The 17,966-nt window shown below is 54.1% G+C and overlaps 2 protein-coding genes across 3 annotated transcripts in view; one reads left to right on the forward strand and one right to left on the reverse strand.

Moving 5' to 3' along the window:
* Positions 1-25: 25 nt before the first annotated feature.
* Positions 26-17,966, reverse strand: part of AUP1 (AUP1 lipid droplet regulating VLDL assembly factor) — a 152,091-nt gene continuing 134,150 nt past the window's right edge. Inside the window, exons 1-12 of one of the 2 annotated variants that reach the window (XM_053458003.1) lie at positions 6,634-6,700; positions 3,903-3,961; positions 3,665-3,802; positions 3,420-3,570; positions 3,136-3,323; positions 2,548-2,620; positions 2,099-2,172; positions 1,787-1,853; positions 1,490-1,676; positions 1,003-1,130; positions 709-797; positions 26-382 (exon numbers count right to left, since the gene is read on the reverse strand). In XM_053458003.1, the coding sequence (XP_053313978.1) occupies positions 337-382; positions 709-797; positions 1,003-1,130; positions 1,490-1,676; positions 1,787-1,853; positions 2,099-2,172; positions 2,548-2,620; positions 3,136-3,323; positions 3,420-3,570; positions 3,665-3,802; positions 3,903-3,943 (1,182 nt within the window). In that variant the 5' untranslated portion in view covers positions 3,944-3,961; positions 6,634-6,700 and the 3' untranslated portion in view covers positions 26-336. Of the gene's footprint in view, positions 383-708; positions 798-1,002; positions 1,131-1,489; positions 1,677-1,786; positions 1,854-2,098; positions 2,173-2,547; positions 2,621-3,135; positions 3,324-3,419; positions 3,571-3,664; positions 3,803-3,902; positions 3,992-6,633; positions 6,701-17,966 lie in introns of those variants that run through there. The other variant, XM_053458004.1, reaches the window with a different exon arrangement.
* DQX1 (DEAQ-box RNA dependent ATPase 1) lies at positions 7,447-12,777 on the forward strand. The gene is made up of 12 exons (XM_053458002.1): positions 7,447-7,746; positions 7,862-8,132; positions 8,212-8,405; positions 8,743-9,121; positions 9,452-9,694; positions 10,094-10,190; positions 10,270-10,428; positions 10,505-10,696; positions 10,997-11,119; positions 11,278-11,462; positions 11,687-11,868; positions 12,494-12,777. Exons 1-12 carry the CDS (start codon positions 7,694-7,696, stop codon positions 12,672-12,674), a joined length of 2,259 nt encoding a protein of 752 aa, XP_053313977.1. The 5' UTR covers positions 7,447-7,693; the 3' UTR covers positions 12,675-12,777.

The following is a 17,966-nucleotide window of genomic DNA, read 5'->3' on the forward strand; positions in this document are numbered from 1 at the left end:
TCACAGACTCACAAGTAGCCGCGCAGAAGAAAACCCGCGTTTATTTCATAAAAAGTCCAGATAGCCAATCACAGCTTTCCCCGGAGCACCAGAGACACGCCCCACGCAGGTTCAGCCAATCCCACGGGGTCCGGTGCCACGGAGTCATCATAATCGTAATGAACACACTGTCCTGTATAACAATACCGAGTATCTTCATCGTGACAACACTGCCCCGTATAACGCTGACGAGTACCCACAGAATGACACGGCAGCGGCGCAGTACAACGATACAGAGTACCACCACACAGAGCGGCCCCCGCTCCCAGAATGCACTGCTCATTAACCCCTCACAGCCTAATCCTCCGCTGTGTGTCGCCCACCGAACTTCAACAGGTACCTCCTGCAGGGGGAGAGAGAGAGAGCGTGAGAGAGGGCGAGAGATTCAAAGGACTGCAAGAGGAGATCCAATCAAACCAGAAAGGAAGCGAGACAAGGGATGTACTAGTATTGAGAGGGTGGTAGATAGGTGGAGCAGCCTTCCAGCAGAAGTGGTAGAGGGTAACAGTGACGGGATGTAAACACGCATGGGATAGACATACGGCTCCTGAATCTAAGACAAGACCAACGACCGATTAAGATCTCTTTACAGACTAGAAGGGCCGCCGATCTGGAGGCAGTTTCTATGACGACCAGCTTTACCCGCGGGAGTCTCCGGCCTCCACGTACCTGCGCGCAGACTCGTATAACGCCTCCTTGCGTTCCTGCAGGGACAGGTGTCTCTCTTCCGGCCTTCGTGCGAAGCCCCTATAAACAGACTGAGAGAAAAGGACAGCATCTCATTGGCTATGGCCTCTGCCCGTCATCCCGACAGAATCCCCCGCCCCCCCAGCAGGGATCTTTACAAGGGGTACAACCAGGAGCTCAGGGGCCCGGGATGGACAGCCGACACTACGGGGGTCCTTGGACGAGGCCAAATAAATGATATCGACAGCCTCTCCTGGGCTAACAGGACTTTCTTACCTTGGGGGGGAGATTAGGGGAGGTCAGAGCGGAGCCCCCGCTTCTGCCGCTCGCTCCCTCCTCAGATGCAAAAGGCACGTGACCTTCTAACAGATTTGTGATGGTTGTATCTACACATCCGGTGCGAGCTGAGGGCGGGGAGGAAAAAATAAGTTCTCAATATTATTATTTATTGTTTATATAGCGCCATCAAATTCCGTAGCGCTGTACAATGGGTAGACAAGACGTAAGTAGTATAAAACATAACAAATTGACCAACAGAGCCAACAGGTGAGGAGGGCCCTGCGCACAGGAGCTTACAGTCTAGATGGATTTAGGGTGAAGTGCCATTGTTAGGGATGGACCAGCCCCACAACTCCCTATAACCAACCCTACAGAGTCCCTCCCTACAACCCCCCTCCCACTCCTCCCTATGGAGTCCCTCACACTCCTCCCCCGCACGATGCAGCTTCCCAGCCGCTGTCCGATTGGTGGAGATCCTACGTACCGAGGTCCTTGAGGATAACGGATAACGGGACTTGTGGAAGAACCTCTTTGACTCGCTTGGCCATCTGACTCTCCGCTGAGGTGGCCACGCTTGGAGCCGGAGGATCTCGCTTCCTCCTCTTCAGATGTTCCGCTCTATCTGCGGCTGTGTGGCCTGTGGCAAGAACCCCCAAGGAGGCGGCGATGAGCTGAGAAGAGGAGCAGAAAGGACACGGGGCGGAATAAGTGACACATCCCTTACTATCCCAGCTGCTACACATCAGTAACGCCCAATCGGCCTCATTGGTCCCCCACTGACCTTCTGTACACGAGATGCAAAATCCTCATCCGACTCACCCGGGGAGCGAGACACGGAGGGCAGCCACCTGCAGGGGGAGACATCGCGGTCAGAGGGCGAGAGAGAGGGGGGCAACAGATCCTACAGAACAGCCACTGCTGTACCCCAGCCACCAAGTACAACAAGGGTTAATCTCACCGAGCCGGCCCCCTCACCCCCCCTCGAGTACTGGCACCGGTGTCGGGTTTCTGTGCTGGATATCGGGACCCTTTGTGCCCCTGCCCCGGCTGGGACCCCCGCAGCCCCTGCCCCGGAGCGACCGGTTGTTAGTACCTTACTTGATAAACCGTGTAGGGAACGAACAGCGTCCAGAACAGCTCAACGTACCAAGGAGACCCCGAGACAGCCTGCAGGACAACAAGAGACATCTTACACACGAAGAGACAGCCACGAGGGGCCAGAGGCAGGAGAGAACGCATCGGCCCCCGGACCGGCCCCGATAATGGGCCCTAACACCACCAGAAGGCAGCTGGGGACCCCCAAACCTATTAACAGTTTATAACATTATGCATGGTCCGGGGCAAAAAAAAAAAGAAACGACTGGAAAGAGATCCCCCTCCCCGTCTCAGAGAGTGTCATGTAACCCCCGGGGGATTCCTTTACACGCTTAATCGTTTAATTTACTATAATAATCAATGATATAATAAAATATATAAAATATGCTGAATTATGTTGGAAAAAAAACGTATGTGAGCGGCTGGCAGAGAGGAGCGCGCACTCACCGGGGACACGAGAGGCCTCTGCACGCCGAGAGCGAGCGGCTGAACCGCGTCCGACAGAGAAAACGCCCACGAGCTAAAAGAGAGGACGGCACAGTCAGTACAGGGAGTGAGGGGAGCGCGAGGGCAAGGAGTGGCAGAGGAGAGGAACGCGAGGGCAAAGAGCGCCAGGGCATGCTGGGGAGGAGCGGAAGCCCTCAGACACCCGGGGAGGAGCGGGAGCGCAAAGCCCCCAGACACCCAGGGAGGAGCGGGAGCACAGGGGAAGGGCGAGAGCACAAAGCCCCCCAGACACCCAGGGAAGAGCCAGAGCGGGGGTAGATTGAATTGTTTGGGTTGTGGCTTCTTAAAGGGCCATGCACGGACAGCTATAAATTACCAGAAATGTCTGCAGAAGCCAGTAAAGACCTATTCCTCCACTGTGGCTGCGCAATCTGCAGCTCCAACAGTATACACCGTACTGGTACCAGGTCACTGTGGCGACCTCCTGGCTGCACGCGGTGGGAGCTCAGTGGGGTCCCTGCTAGCAGTCTCGCAGCGAGACGGGGCCGATATTCGCCAGTCGATTTGCGCATGCGCTGCACCCTGTACCTGAAGCGGAGCAGTCCCGTCTTCCCGCTTGTGGTTTCCTCCTCCGGGAAGAGCAGCAGGGAAAGGCTCCCCGGATGCGACAGGTAATGTTTTAACGACTCTTGGAGCTGAGACCGGCTCCCTGGGGCCCCGAGCTCCAGGAACCCACGGGCCCAGCACAGGAATCCGGGGGGACAGGACACAGACGGCTGGAGACAGAGACAGGCATGAAGAAGCTGCCGGCAGGTTGGACAGAGAGACACTTCCTGCACAGAGGGCCCCGCGGGGGCGGTACATGCACATACCGTGGCGCAGGAAGTGAGGAGCCTCATCACACTGTGATCAAAATACGTCCTATGATTGGATACACAGATCTTCACGGCTGGATCCCGAGCATGTCGCTTAGCCTCTAGAACCACCACGCCAAGCACCAAGCTCATCGCTCGCGTCAGACACCTGTGCGTGACAGAGAAATACCCGATACAGCGGAGAGGAGCGAGACATATACCCTTCATCATGTGACAGCAGCGAGAGCACAGCCAGCACCTACCTCCGGATATCGGATTCCGGCAGAACGCAGCTCACCAGGAAAACGTGAGCGCCGATAAAGAGCCGCAGCAGAAAGAGACAGAGGCCAACCGGCGCGTACAGCACGAGCAGCACAAGGGAGAGCGGCTCCTCAGGGAACCTGAAAAGAGAAGACGTCAGGGGCCAAGGGCCCAACACCTCAAACCCATCGTACTCCACATTCCCCAAACGCTCCCTCCCCCCGCAGAGCCGGTCCTCACCTGTTCATCCCCAGCATACTGTCCAGGGCAGGAGCCGCCATCTCACCCCGTCTGGTGCTCTGTCTCGGGAATTAGAAAGGAGTTATTTGGGGCTGTCTCTGCCGGTCCTCGCTTCCCAACGACTAATGTCTCTGCCTCCTGTGTAAGGGGTGATTTCACATTAATGCCTCCCCCACGGGACAGGGGCCCCATATTGTATGCCCATAACTGATTGGCTCCAGATGGCGGATGATGCAGCCATTGCCGGTCCCATTCACGTTGCCACCCACCAGTCCCACCCCAGTCACTGGTCCCACCGCCACCAACACCACCACCAGTTCCACTCCCACCGCCAGCCACCGACCCACCGGTCCCAGCCACCAACACCACCAGTTCCACTCCCACCGCCAGCCACCAACCCACCGGTCCCAGCCACCAACACCAACAGTTCCACTCCCACCGCCAGCCACCAACCCACCGGTTCCAGCCACCAACAGTTCTACTCCCACCGCCAGCCACCGACCCACCGGTCCCAGCCACCAACACCACCAGTTCCACTCCCACCACCAGCCACCAACCCACCGGTTCCAGCCACCAACACCACCAGTTCCACTCCCACCACCAGCCACCAACCCACCGGTCCCAGCCACCAACACCACCACTTCCACTCCCACCGCCAGCCACCGACCCACTGGTCCCAGCCACCAACACCACCAGTTCCACTTGCACCGCCAGCAACCAACTCAACGGTTCCACTCCAACCACCAGTCCCATTTTCACCGCCAGCCACCGACCCAGCCGGTCCCACTCGTGCCACCAATTCCACTCACGCCCCCAGTCTCACCCCTACCACCATCCACCAGTCCCACCCCATCCACCATCTTCAAAAGTTCCACACGCACCATCAGCAGCCAGTCCCACTCCTACCACCAGCCACACTCATGCCACCAAACATCACCAGTCCCACTCGCACCGCTATACTATAGATCTCTAGGTTACCCCTCCGCCTATTACCCTCCCCCCTCTTACTTCAACTTAACGCCTCTTTACTACCCCTAACTGCTCCAAAACCGCCTCCCCCTCCTCTCCTCTTCTACCCCTAACTGCTCCAAAACCTGCCTCCTCCTCTCCTACCCATAACGGCTCCAAACCCTCCTCCCTCTCCTATCCTACCCCTGACTGCTCCAAACCCTCCTCCCCCTCCTATCCTACCCCTGACTGCTCCAAACCCTCCATCCCCTCCTATCCTACCCCTGACTGCTCCAAACCCTCCTCCCCTCCTATCCTACCCCAAACCCTCCTCCCCTCCTATCCTACCCCTGACTGCTCCAAACCCTCCTCCTATCCTACCCCTGACTGCTTCAAACCCTCCTCCTCTCCTACCCCTGACTGCTTCAAACCCTCCTCCTCTCCTACCCCTGACTGCTCCAAACCCTCCTCCTCTCCTACCCCTGACTGCTCCAAACCCTCCTCCTCACCTACCCCTCACTGCTCCAAGCCCTCCTCCTCTCCTACCCCTCACTGCTCCAAGCCCTCCTCCTCCTCCTCTCCTACCCCTCACTGCTCCAAGCCCTCCTACTCTCCTACCCCTGACTGCTCCAAACCCTCCTCTCCTACCCCTGACTGCTCCAAACCCTCCTCTCCTACCCCAGACTGCTCCAAACCCTCCTCTCCTACCCCAGACTGCTCCAAACCCTCCTCTCCTACCCCAGACTGCTCCAAAGCCTGCTCCTCCTCATTTCCTACCCCTGACTGCTCCAAACATTCCTCCTCTCCTACCCCTGACTTTTCCAAACCTCCCTCCTCTCCTACCCCTGACTGCTCCAAACCCTCCACCTCTTCTACCCCTAACTGCTCCAAACCCGCCACCTCTTCTACCCATAACTGCTCCAAACCCGCCTCCTCCTCTCCTACCCATAACTGCTCCTCCCTCTCCTATCCTACCCCTGACTGCTCCAAACCCTCCTCCCCCTCCTATCCTACCCCTGACTGCTCCAAACCCTCCTCCCCCTCCCCCCCTCCTATCCTACCCCTGACTGCTCCAAACCCTCCTCCCCCTCCCCCCTCCTATCCTACCCCTGACTGCTCCAAACCCTCCTCCCCCTCCCCCCCTCCTATCCTACCCCTGACTGCTCCAAACCCTCCTCCCCCTCCCCCCTCCTATCCTACCCCTGACTGCTCCAAACCCTCCTCTCCCTCCTATCCTACCCCTGACTGCTCCAAGCCCTCCTCCCTCTCCTATCCTACCCCTGACTGCTCCAAGCCCTCCTCCCTCTCCTATCCTACCCCTGACTGCTCCAAGCCCTCCTCCCTCTCCTATCCTACCCCTGACTGCTCCAAGCCCTCCTCCCTCTCCTATCCTACCGCTGACTGCTCCAAACCCTCCTCCCTCTCCTATCCTACCGCTGACTGCTCCAAACCCTCCTCCCTCTCCTATCCTACCGCTGACTGCTCCAAACCCTCCTCCTCCTCCTATCCTACCCCTGACTGCTCCAAACCCTCCTCCCTCTCCTACCCTACCGCTCACTGCTCCAAACCCTCCTCCCTCTCCTACCCCTCACTGCTCCAAACCCTCCTCCTCCTCTCGTACCCCTCTCTGCTCCAAACCCTCCTCTCCTACCCGACTGCTCCTACGCTTCCTCATCTCCTACCCCTGACTGCTCCAAACCTTCCTGCTCTCCTACCCCCGACTGCTCCAAACCCTCCTCCTCCTCCTCTCCTACCCCTGACTGCTCCTGGATTTATCTCTTACCCCGGGTAGTCTCCGCTCACTATTCGACCGCCATGTTGTTTGCTGACGCGCTTACTTCTGATTGGCTTTCCTGTGTAGACGGGACGAAATAACCCACCGAGCGCTAAACACCAAAGAAACACTAGAGCCGCTGAAAGTGACCCGGGAATGAGGTGATAGGGAGACTTAACTCTCGTGTGTTTAGTACCTTTATTTCAGCTTCAGTAGGTCCCCGAAAGCTAAACAAGAGAGCGTTATATAGGATCTCACCGGAAGTGGTCGCTAACGCCATTTGTACTCTTGGCAAAATAGGATTCTAGGGTCTTGCGTCTTAACCTACCGGGGGCGGGGATTGTGTGCCTTGTAAGCATCCTGTATGTACTTTCGCTGAAACTCCTCCTCTACTGGTGACGTCATATCTGTCCAGCGCGCCCCAATCGTTGATGCTGTAGTTATAACCCTTAAAGTTCCGCCCAACTATTGGCGGAAGTTGGCATAGGCACTAACTCCACTTCCGGGCTTGTGTGACAGCTGAGAGAGGCGGCTCTGAATTGCTAGGAATAGATAGTGAGAGAGACGCCCTGCCGGCTGGAGACATGGAGGAGCCGAGGGCTCAAACATCTCCCGCTGCATAACTCTTCCTGGTCTGTCTCGCAGTTCTCTCCTCTCATACCCCCTATCCTGTATGTCTCGCAGTGCTCTCCTCTCACATCCCCTATCCTGTCTGTCTCGCAGAGCGCTCCCGCCTGCCCTGTCTGTCTCGCAGAGCGCTCCCGCCTGCCCTGTCTGTCTCGCAGAGCGCTCCCGCCTGCCCTGTCTGTCTCGCAGAGCGCTCCCGCCTGCCCTGTCTGTCTCGCAGAGCGCTCCCGCCTGCCCTGTCTGTCTCGCAGAGCGCTCCCGCCTGCCCTGTCTCTTTGTGTGAGAGACCTTTGGACTGTGACTATGTGACTGCGGGGCTGACAGAAACTGTCGGCGTGTGCAGAGAGTTGAATGTGGTCTGTGTAGAGAGAACACATAACAAGACCCACAGGAGAGGCTGGACCCTCTTCATCCACCTAGGAATAAATACCCCGCGGATTGGATGGACCCGCACCGTCGGGAGGCAGGGCGGGGGCATTTGCTGCTGCTCGCAGGGTAGGGATCCCGCCTACTGGGTGATGCTGACGCGGGGTGGTTTGGGATTGTAAGATCTACCAGCTACCCTGATCTCCCGTCTCAGTCCTGTCATTATCTTTCCTTCTGTGTTTAGCTCTGTTGGGCTCGAGCCGATGGATCCCCGCGGGGCCCCGGCAGTGGGCAGTGTGCTCGGCGAAGAGGGTTCGGAGAATGAGGAGGAAGAGGAGCGAGACCTGGAGCTGAACCCGTATGATGGGCTCCCGTTCTCCTCCCGCTACTACCAGCTTCTTGCAGATCGGCGGGCGCTGCCTGTCTGGGGGGTGAAGTACCTGCTGATGGAGCAGCTGCAGGGCAGTAACGTGGTGGTGGTGTGTGGAGACCCCGGATCGGGGAAGAGCACTCAGGTAGCGGAGGTTTTATCATGCATAGCTTGTGCGTCCACGCGGTGCCGTATAACAGGTGGCGTGCCTGCTGTCTCTATAGGTGCCCCAGTGGTGTGTGGAGTTTGCCCTGTCTCAGGGCTACAGCCAGGGCTCGGTCATCTGCTCCCAGCCGTCCCCGGCCGCCGCCGTCAGCCTCGCTCTCAGAGTCGCCGATGAGATGGATCTGAACGTGGGCCACGAGGTGTCGTTTTCTGTCCCTAATGAGGACTGCAGCTCGTCCAGCACCGTGCTAAGGTGAGTGGGGGTGAGGAGAGCCCAGAGAGAGCAGAGTGTCCCGGGGGCCCCCACAGAGACTGGGCGGTGGAGCTCCTAGGGGGTCCCACACATGGAGATCATGTGGCGATGCTCTGAGGGGTCCTGCACAGAGACGCAGCGGATCCCTAGGGGTCCCACAGAAAGAGTGTGGCAATGCTCCGGAGGGTCCCACACACAGAGTGTAGCAGAGCCACGGGGGTCCCACACAGAGACAGCACTCTGGACGGAGCTGACACTCACTGAGAGCGCCCTGGCAGAGGAGACACCGACAGAGAGAGGTACTTATGAGTAACCTTCACTTATGTCTTTGCTGCAGATTTTGCTGGGATTCCCTGCTCCTCAACGAGCTGACCTCTAACCCTCTGGTACAGGAGGCAGGGGTGGTGATCCTGGACGAGATGGATGAACGTACCGTGGCCTCTGACCTCCTCCTGGGTCTCCTGAAAGATGTCGTCGTGCAGAGACCGTCCCTGCGCCTGGTGGTCATGTCGACTTTGGGAATGGAGCGGCGGCTGGCGGAGTTTCTGGGGGAGTTGGTGTGCGTGGTCAGGGTCCCGGCCCAGGACACTGTGGCGCAGGTTGTGTACCGCGGCTCTGTGTCCCAGGACCCGGCCTTCGCTGCGTGTCACATGGTTCTGGATATTCACCGCAGAGCTGATCGTGGAGATGTCCTCGTATTCCTGGCCAGCGAAGAAGTGAGTCTCGTGGGGGTAGGAGCTCTGGGGCTTGTGATCAGGAGGCTCCTAGAATGTGCGTGGAAGGGACTGGGTCCCAAAGGGTGGGCCTGCATGGAGGCAGCGCGCTCTGTGGCAGTGGGCTCCCTCTATGCTCTGTGGCAGTGGGCGCCCTCTGGGCTCTGCCTGGCACTGGGCGCCCTCTGGGCTCTGCCTGGCACTCGGCTCCCTCTGCGTGCGTTGGTGCACTCTGTTGCACTTGGCTCTCTTTGTGCTCTGAGCGGCACTCAGCTCCCCCTGCGTGGCAGCGGCGCACTCTGTGGCGTTAACGTGCGTTTTCTGCATTCACAGGAGATTCTCCGCTGCTCTGCAGCTCTGCAGACCGAATCCGTGTCGCTCAGCCCCAGTCTGGGGTCTCTGCTGCCATTGGCTCTACTCACCAGCGCAGGACAGGCGGTGCAGTCGGTGTACGAGAGCGCGCAGAGCCTGTCAGATTATCAGCGGCGCGTGTTTCTGGCGCAGTCTCTGGCAGAGCTATCCTTCTCTCTACCGGGGATTCGATACGTGATTGACACAGGGAGAGAGCAGGAATCTGTGAGTGTGACCGGCAGCGTGGGTGGTGGGAGGCGGTGGCTGTCAACCGGCAGCTAGGGTTGTTGGCGGTGGCTGTCAACCGGCAGCGGGGGTTGGTGGTGGTGGACGTTGCTGTCTACCAGCAGCAGGGGTGGTGGCAGTCGACCGGCAGCAGGGTGGTGGCAGTGGCTGTCGACCGGCAGCAGGGGTGGTGGCAGTGGCTGTCGACCGGCAGCAGGGGTGGTGGCGGTGGCTGTCGACCGGCAGCGGGGGTTGTTGGCGGTGGCTGTCGACCGGCAGCGGGGGTTGTTGGCGGTGGCTGTCGACCGGCAGCGGGGGTTGTTGGCTGTCGACCGGCAGCGGGGGTGAGTGAATGGTGTTCTTACTGGCGCCCTGCGACTATCTCCTTGTTACTCTCAGGTCTATAATCCGCGTATCCGGGCAGATTCCCAGATCTATCGACCAATCAGTAAAATGAAGGCAGAGATCCGCAGGAGTAGAGCTTCGGGGAAAGACGGTGAGTGCGCACAACCTGTCTGTCTCACGCAAGCTCCGTGTCTCTTCCAGGCGTGCGTCACTCTGCGTGTCTCTTTTAGGCGTGTGCTATCGCCTGTATCCTGAGAGCTTCTTTCTGACCCAAATGCCGGATGTCTCTCCCCCTCGAGTTCTCCAGGAGAACGTCAGCCGTGTGGTTCTTCTCTTGAAGAGGCTGGACATCGCCGACATGGGACAGTGCGACTTCCTCGACCGCCCGGGTGAGACGTCTCGCCGGGGCTGTCTCTCGTGCTTCAGCCGCTAGCTGCTCTCTTCTCACGATGAGTCTCTTTGTAGCTCCCGAAGCTCTCATGCAGGCTCTGGAAGATCTGGATTATCTCGCCGCTCTGGACGATGACGGGAATCTCTCTGAGGTCGGGATCATCATGTCAGAGATCCCTCTGGATCCCCAGATCTCGAAGTCTCTCCTCGCTTCCTGCGAGTTCCAATGCGTGAGCGAGATGCTGACCCTGGCCGCCATGCTGACCGGTAAGTGCCGTGGGCTGGGTTATAGGGAATAATGGGAGGGGTTTATGGAATAATGAGAGGAGTATTATGGAGTAACATAGTTGTAGGGAGGGTTATACAGAGTAATGGGAGGAGTTGTAGGGAGGTTTTTGTGCAGTAATGGGAGGAGTTATACAGCATAATGGGAGGAGTTACAAGGGCTGGTTGTTATTAACCCAACGTTTCTCTCCCCTTTTTCTCCCCTCTTGTTTGTTTCTGTTCTCCTCTTATTCCTGTTTTTTTATTTTTTTGTCTCTTGTGCTTATGCCCCTCCCCTCCTAGTTGCCCCACGCTGTTTTCTGCCCCCACCCCTGAGTGATGATGTGCTGGCCGCACGGCGTGAGCTGCAAATGCCTGAAGGAGATCATGTGACCCTGATCCAGATTTACACCGTTTACAAGGAGTGTAAGTGTGCGCGCGGCATGGCGTGTGTGTGCGTGCGCGCGGCATGGCGTGTGTGTGCGTGCGCGTGGCATGGCGTGTGTGTGCGTGAGCGCGACATGGCGTGTGTGTGCTACATGTGCGCCCCTATACTGTGCGCTCACGTACTGCTTGCTCTGCAGACGGTGAGGATTGCTGTGCTCGCTACGCACTGTGTCCCCGCGCTCTGCACCAGGCCGAAGCGCTCCGCGCGGATCTGCTGGAGCTCATGCAGAGGATCGAGCTGCCGGTGTCGCCGCCTACCTTCCCCGTCACAGAGAGCATCGTGAACATCAAGAGAGCGCTAATATCCGGGGGCTTCCTGAAGGTGAGACGTAGGGTGGCAGCCCCTGACCTGTTACCGGTCTGTGAGTCATAGGAGCAGTTCCTTGAATTTGCCGGTTATGGTGTGTAGCGAACCACTCCGGTCCCTCCCTGGCGCTCGCGCCTCTCCGGTCCCTCTCTCTCCGCTCCCGTCGCCCCGCACACCCACCTCGCTCTCACCTCCCCCGGTCCCTCCCCGCTCACCGCCGCTTACATTCCTTCTTCCAGGTGGCCAGAGATGTGGACGGACAGGGGAATTACGTGATGTTAACACACAAGCATGTTGCTAATCTGCACCCGTCTTCAGTGTACCACGGCCGCTCCCCTCCCCCCCGCTGGGTGCTCTACCACGACTTCAACATTTCACAAGACAACTGCATCAGTGTGGCCACCGAGATCCTCCCCGAAATGTGAGAGCCACGCAGACCCCCAGAAAGAGACCCCCCTTCTCCAACTCCTACAACTGCCTCCCTCCCCAGAACATCACTCCTCTCCCAACCCCTCCATCAACCGGGAGTAAAACTTCGTCCACCCCCGGGGGATGGTCTCTCTCTGTCCCAGGGTTTGCCCTCCCTCTCTCCGTCCCAGGGTTTGCCCTCCCTCTCTCCGTCCCAGGGTTTGCCCTCCCTCTCTCCGTCCCAGGGTTTGCCCTCCCTCTCTCCGTCCCAGGGTTTGCCCTCCCTCTCTCCGTCCCAGGGTTTGCCCTCCCTCTCTCCGTCCCAGGGTTTGCCCTCCCTCTCTCCGTCCCAGGGTTTGCCCCTCCCTCTCCCCGTCCCCGCTTTTGCCCCTCCCTCTCCCCGTCCCAGGGTTTGCCCTCCCTCTCCCCGTCCCAGGGTTTGCCTTCTCTCTCCCTCTCCCTCTCTCTCCCATCTCTCTCCCCATCTAGGGCTTCTTTCTCTCTCCAGCCCCCTTTATCCTAGGCTTGTCTCTCTCCGTCCCTAGGTCTCTCGTTTCTGCTCACATAACCAAGTACAGGCCTCCTGGTCTCTCTCGTTTTAGCCTTTGTATGACTTTGTTCTCTTCTGATACCCGCAGGTTGGTAGAATTTGCCCCCCAGTATTACCTCAGTAACCTCCCAGCCGGGGAGAGCCGAGACCTGCTCATGGAGCTGAGAGAGACGTTATTAGAGCGGCAGACGGTCGGGGGCCGGGCCGGGCCAGACGAGGGCCATGTTCTGGGGGAGGAAGAGGAGAAGGACGGCTGCTGTTTGCAGTGACCCCGTGGTGGTGCACTTTACGTTGTGACTGACCCGTTATGGGGAAAGAGACGCCCTCTGGAGGGCAAAACCGCGCTCTCCACTCTCAGCTCACCGGAGGCTGCGGTACAACCTGGAGATGTTGCCGTTACTAACGGAAAATGTGGACTTAAGAATAGTGGGAATGGGCCCGCTCTGAACCTCCCGCTGGGGCCCCGGCTGCGCGCTCTGAACCTCCCGCTGGGGCCCCGGCTGCCCGCTCTGAACCTCCCGCTGGGGCCCCGGCTGCGCGCTCTGAACCTCCAGCTTGGGGGCCCGGCTGCGCGCTCTGAACCTCCCGCTTGGGGCCCCGGCTGCGCGCTCTGAACCTCCCGCTTGGGGCCCCGGCTGCGCGCTCTGAACCTCCCGCTTGGGGCCCCGGCTGCGCGCTCTGAACCTCCCGCTTGGGGCCCCGGCTGCGCGCTCTGAACCTCCCGCTTGGGGCCCCGGCTGCGCGCTCTGAACCTCCCGCTTGGGGCCCCGGCTGCGCGCTCTGAACCTCCCGCTTGGGGCCCCGGCTGCGCGCTCTGAACCTCCCGCTTGGGGCCCCGGCTGCGCGCTCTGAACCTCCCGCTGGGGCCCCGGCTGCGCGCTCTGAACCTCCCGCTGGGGCCCCGTCTGCGCGCTCTGAACCTCCCGCTGGGGCCCCGGCTGCGCGCTCTGAACCTCCCGCTGTCAGGGGGGGTCCGAGCAGCCATTGTTGTCCTCCAATATCTTTGAGCGTGAAACAAGCTGCCGGCTGTTCGCGTCGGGCACTGGTTCCAACCGCGTGAAATGGGGGTACATGCTGCACACCTACATTAATGAACACGGAATGCAGAAGACATAGACCGCCGCCACTCACCCCCTCATCCGCCACAAACACTAAATAAACACGCTGTATAAAACTTGTCTTCCCAAACTTCTGTACTGCAAAAAGTGGTCTTGTCACCATAGAAACGTACAGTTTTTATTTCTGCTGATTGGACTGTGCTAGTGGTTGCTAGGGCATTAAGAACTTTGTACCAGATTAGCTGTTGTATCTGTAACCCCCGCAGGGCTGCAAACCGCAAAAGGAAGTGATTTCTCTGCAGCGTCGGTTAACGAATATTTTTAGCCTCATGGCAGAAGTGGGATCTGCCCCCCCCCAATATACATACCCATTAATGCCCATCGTCTTACTAATTATACATGCATGACAATACCCCCCACACTAAACATACATGCCTGATCATACCTCCCCATACTAATCATACATGCCTGATCATACTTCCCCATACTAATCATACATGCCTGATCATACTTCCCCATACTACTCATACATGCCTGGCAATAACCCCCCCATACTAAACAAGGGAGGAGGATATTATCTGCCTCTACAGGTTTTCTGTTGAACACTAAGAGGAGTGTTGTTCTGGGCCGCTGCAGTGCTGTGAGGAAGTACCTTTTTATTATTTCATCTTCACGTTCACTATCTGGTGTTTATTTCTTTACCTGCTGGTGTCTACAGGTTGATGGTAAGATCTCACCTTGAATATGCGGTACAATTCTGGGCACCGGTCCTTAAAAAGAATAGAAGTGCAAAGGAGGGCCACAAAAACAATAAGGGGATTTGGAGATATTAGTTACAAAGAGAGACTAAAAAAGTTGAAATGATAAATACTGGAAAAACGGGATCTCAGAGGGGATATGATAACATTATATAAATATATGCGGGGCCCGTATACATTATATAAATATACGCAGGGCCCGTATACATTATATAAATAGATGCGGGCCCGTATACGTTATATAAATAGATGCGGGCCCATATACATTATATACATATGTGGACTGATATACATTATATAAATATATGCGGGGGCCCGTATACATTATATAAATATATGCGGGCCCGTATAAGTTATACAGATATATGCGGGCCCATATACATTATATAAATAGATGCGGGGCCGTATAAGTTATATAGATATATGCGGGCCCATATACATTATATAAATAGATGCGGGGCCCGTATACATTATATAAATAGATGCAGGGCCCATATACATTATATACATATGTGGGCCGATATACATTATATAAATATATGCCGGGCCGATATACATTATATAAATATACGCGGGCCGATATACATTATATAAACCACAGTCAAACTGGGGGGGCATTAATAATTTCCACCATTAAATCATACCACAAAAAAAACATATATATATATATATATATATATATATATATATATATATATATATATATATATATATATATATATATATTGCCAAAAGTGATGTGCTATGGAATGATACTTTTGTTATTGGACAATACAATACTTGATCATTCAACATGGGAAGCCTGAAGCCACAATTTAGTACGACTAATCCTTGAAATCCTTTAAACAATACAATACCTTAACTTTTGCACTAAATGATTTCAGGGCCTAATATTAGACCCTGCTGCCGATATATATATAAATATTAGATCCTGCTGCTGATATATATATATTAGCCCCTGCTGCCCATATATATTAATATTAGCTCCAGTTGCCGATATATATATTAATATTAGTCCCTGCTGCCGATAGCAGGTATAGATCAACACATTAACACACAAACCCAGCTTTGCATGTATAGATCAATTGAAATTCACTTGTGATCTCAGCACTGAAGGTATATATCAAATAAACAGAATCAGACATACAAATCCTGTATTTGCAGGTATACAATACTGTAGTTTGGGGTAGCCGTATTAGTCCAGTGTATACGAATGCAAAAAAACAGAATGTTGCAGAATCTTGTAATACCTTTTTTATTGGACTAACAGTATTTAAAATAATAGACGAGCTTTCGGGAGTCCTCCCTTTGTCAAGTCAAAAGCATTTCTGACCAAGCAAGTGAAAAACACAGTTTAAAACAGTTTAAAACTGACCAGTACATGTTCTGATACAGGGTTAAAACAGGGGTTAAAATAACAAGATAGAGAATTTGCAGACAAAAAACTAAGAGGGTCGTAAATAGTAAATAGTGGCATATACTGCACAGATAAGGCTGGGGGGGGGAGCAGGGGTGAGCATGTAGGAGAGAGAGGGAGAAGGGAAAAAAAAAAAGGCACAGGTTATAGGAAGTTTTGATAATGAGCTAAGAAGCTCAAATCCACATTAAGTCCTCTGTTTTTACAATCATAAAAATGTATCATTTTGGCTTCAAATGTCTTTCTTTCTTGGGTGTTTTTGAAATGACCTCTCAGTGTTTTGATTTTGAGGTCATGTATGGAGTGACCGGTTTGGGTAAAGTGGTGCCCAACTGGGGTGCAAAAGTTTTCTTCATCATGATGGTTGATGGAGTATCTGTGCAGATTCATCCTTTTATTAAGTTGCTGGCAGGTTTCACCGATGTAACACCCTATAGTACATTTGGTGCTAGCAGAGGATGAGGTGTTAAAAGAAATTTTCCCTGAACCCCCCATCTTGGCCTTCAGACAACCAGCGAATCTCAAACAAAAGCTGGTGAGTAGCAAACTACATACCGAAACAACACACACAGATAATGGAAGCAAACCATGCAACAAAGCTAGATGCAAACTTTGTCAACACATCTGTACCAGCAACACAGCCACCCACAACAACAAGACATACAATATTAAAGGATCATACTCATGCACTTCACAGAATGTTGTATACATGATTCAATGCACCAAATGTACTATAGGGTGTTACATCGGTGAAACCTGCCAGCAACTTAATAAAAGGATGAATCTGCACAGATACTCCATCAACCATCATGATGAAGAAAACTTTTGCACCCCAGTTGGGCACCACTTTACCCAAACCGGTCACTCCATACATGACCTCAAAATCAAAACACTGAGAGGTCATTTCAAAAACACCCAAGAAAGAAAGACATTTGAAGCCAAAATGATACATTTTTATGATTGTAAAAACAGAGGACTTAATGTGGATTTGAGCTTCTTAGCTCATTATCAAAACTTCCTATAACCTGTGCCTTTTTTTTTTCCCTTCTCCCTCTCTCTCCTACATGCTCACCCCTGCCCCCCCCCAGCCTTATCTGTGCAGTATATGCCACTATTTACTATTTACGACCCTCTTAGTTTTTTGTCTGCAAATTCTCTATCTTGTTATTTTAACCCCTGTTTTAACCCTGTATCAGAACATGTACTGGTCAGTTTTAAACTGTTTTAAACTGTGTTTTTCACTTGCTTGGTCAGAAATGCTTTTGACTTGACAAAGGGAGGACTCCCGAAAGCTCGTCTATTATTTTAAATACTGTTAGTCCAATAAAAAAGGTATTACAAGATTCTGCAACATTCTGTTTTTTTGCACAGGTATACAATAATAATATATGAAACGTAGCATCGCAGGTATAGATCAAATAAATACATGGAAACAGCATTGCAGGTATTAATCAACTGAACAAGACATACAAACCCTGTATTTGCAGGTACACATAAATAATGTATGGAAACATAGCATAGCAGAAATGGATCTACAGAATAACACAAAAACACAGCTTTGTAGGTAAAGATCAATTGGAATTCACATAAAAACAGGGCATTAAAGGTATATTTAAAACCCCCTAAATCACAGGGATAGCTCACAGGTTGCACACCCCAAAGCCACCCCTGGCGTCCACACTGCCCACATAGAACCTGACCAGCACCCAGATAACACACATAAGATTTGCCATCTTTGTTCCATATACACCCTGCCTGTGCCATCTTGGTCCCCAAGGCTCAAACCTCCTGCTAGTGCCATCTTTGCCCTTCCACAATTATACATCTATGATACACACAAACACATTAACTCATGCTCTCCCTCATTCAGACAATTCATCCACACATTAACTCATGCTCTCCCTCATTCAGACAATTCATCCACATATTAACTCATGCTCTCCCTCATTCAGACAATTCATCCATTTTAAGAAACTATACCCCTTGGACCTTCAAATGAGGGGCTACATGTATTTCTAGGACAAAGGTTGAGTGCACAAATAATGATGGAATATGTCGCTTTGGCTAGAAAATATGTTTTTTTTAACCATAGCGACATGTTCATTTTTGTCTTGCGCACACCAGGTTTGTACTAGAAACACATGCAGCCCCTCATTTGATGCGCCAAGGGGTGTAGTTCTTGCAAATCTGTACTTTTTGTGCCATAATTTAACTTCCTACGTGAGCAGTAATGCCACGTCAAGGCTTCAACCCTAATTACTGATCATTCACACGCCTTTCATATCTCCATTCACTCGCAGAAGCACACACCATACTTTCCATACATTC

Source organism: Spea bombifrons, chromosome 1 (assembly GCF_027358695.1).
Source record: "Spea bombifrons isolate aSpeBom1 chromosome 1, aSpeBom1.2.pri, whole genome shotgun sequence".
NCBI lineage: Eukaryota > Metazoa > Chordata > Amphibia > Anura > Pelobatidae > Spea > Spea bombifrons.

Excerpts from the sequence above, each read along its gene's own strand:
- DQX1 (XM_053458002.1), top strand. The coding sequence starts at position 7,694 with ATGGACCCGCACCGTCGGGAGGCAGGGCGGGGGCATTTGCTGCTGCTC. Across the intron at positions 9,695-10,093 it reads CAGGGAGAGAGCAGGAATCT|GTCTATAATCCGCGTATCCG; the intron begins GTGAGTGTGACC and ends TGTTACTCTCAG. Across the intron at positions 10,191-10,269 it reads TAGAGCTTCGGGGAAAGACG|GCGTGTGCTATCGCCTGTAT; the intron begins GTGAGTGCGCAC and ends TGTCTCTTTTAG.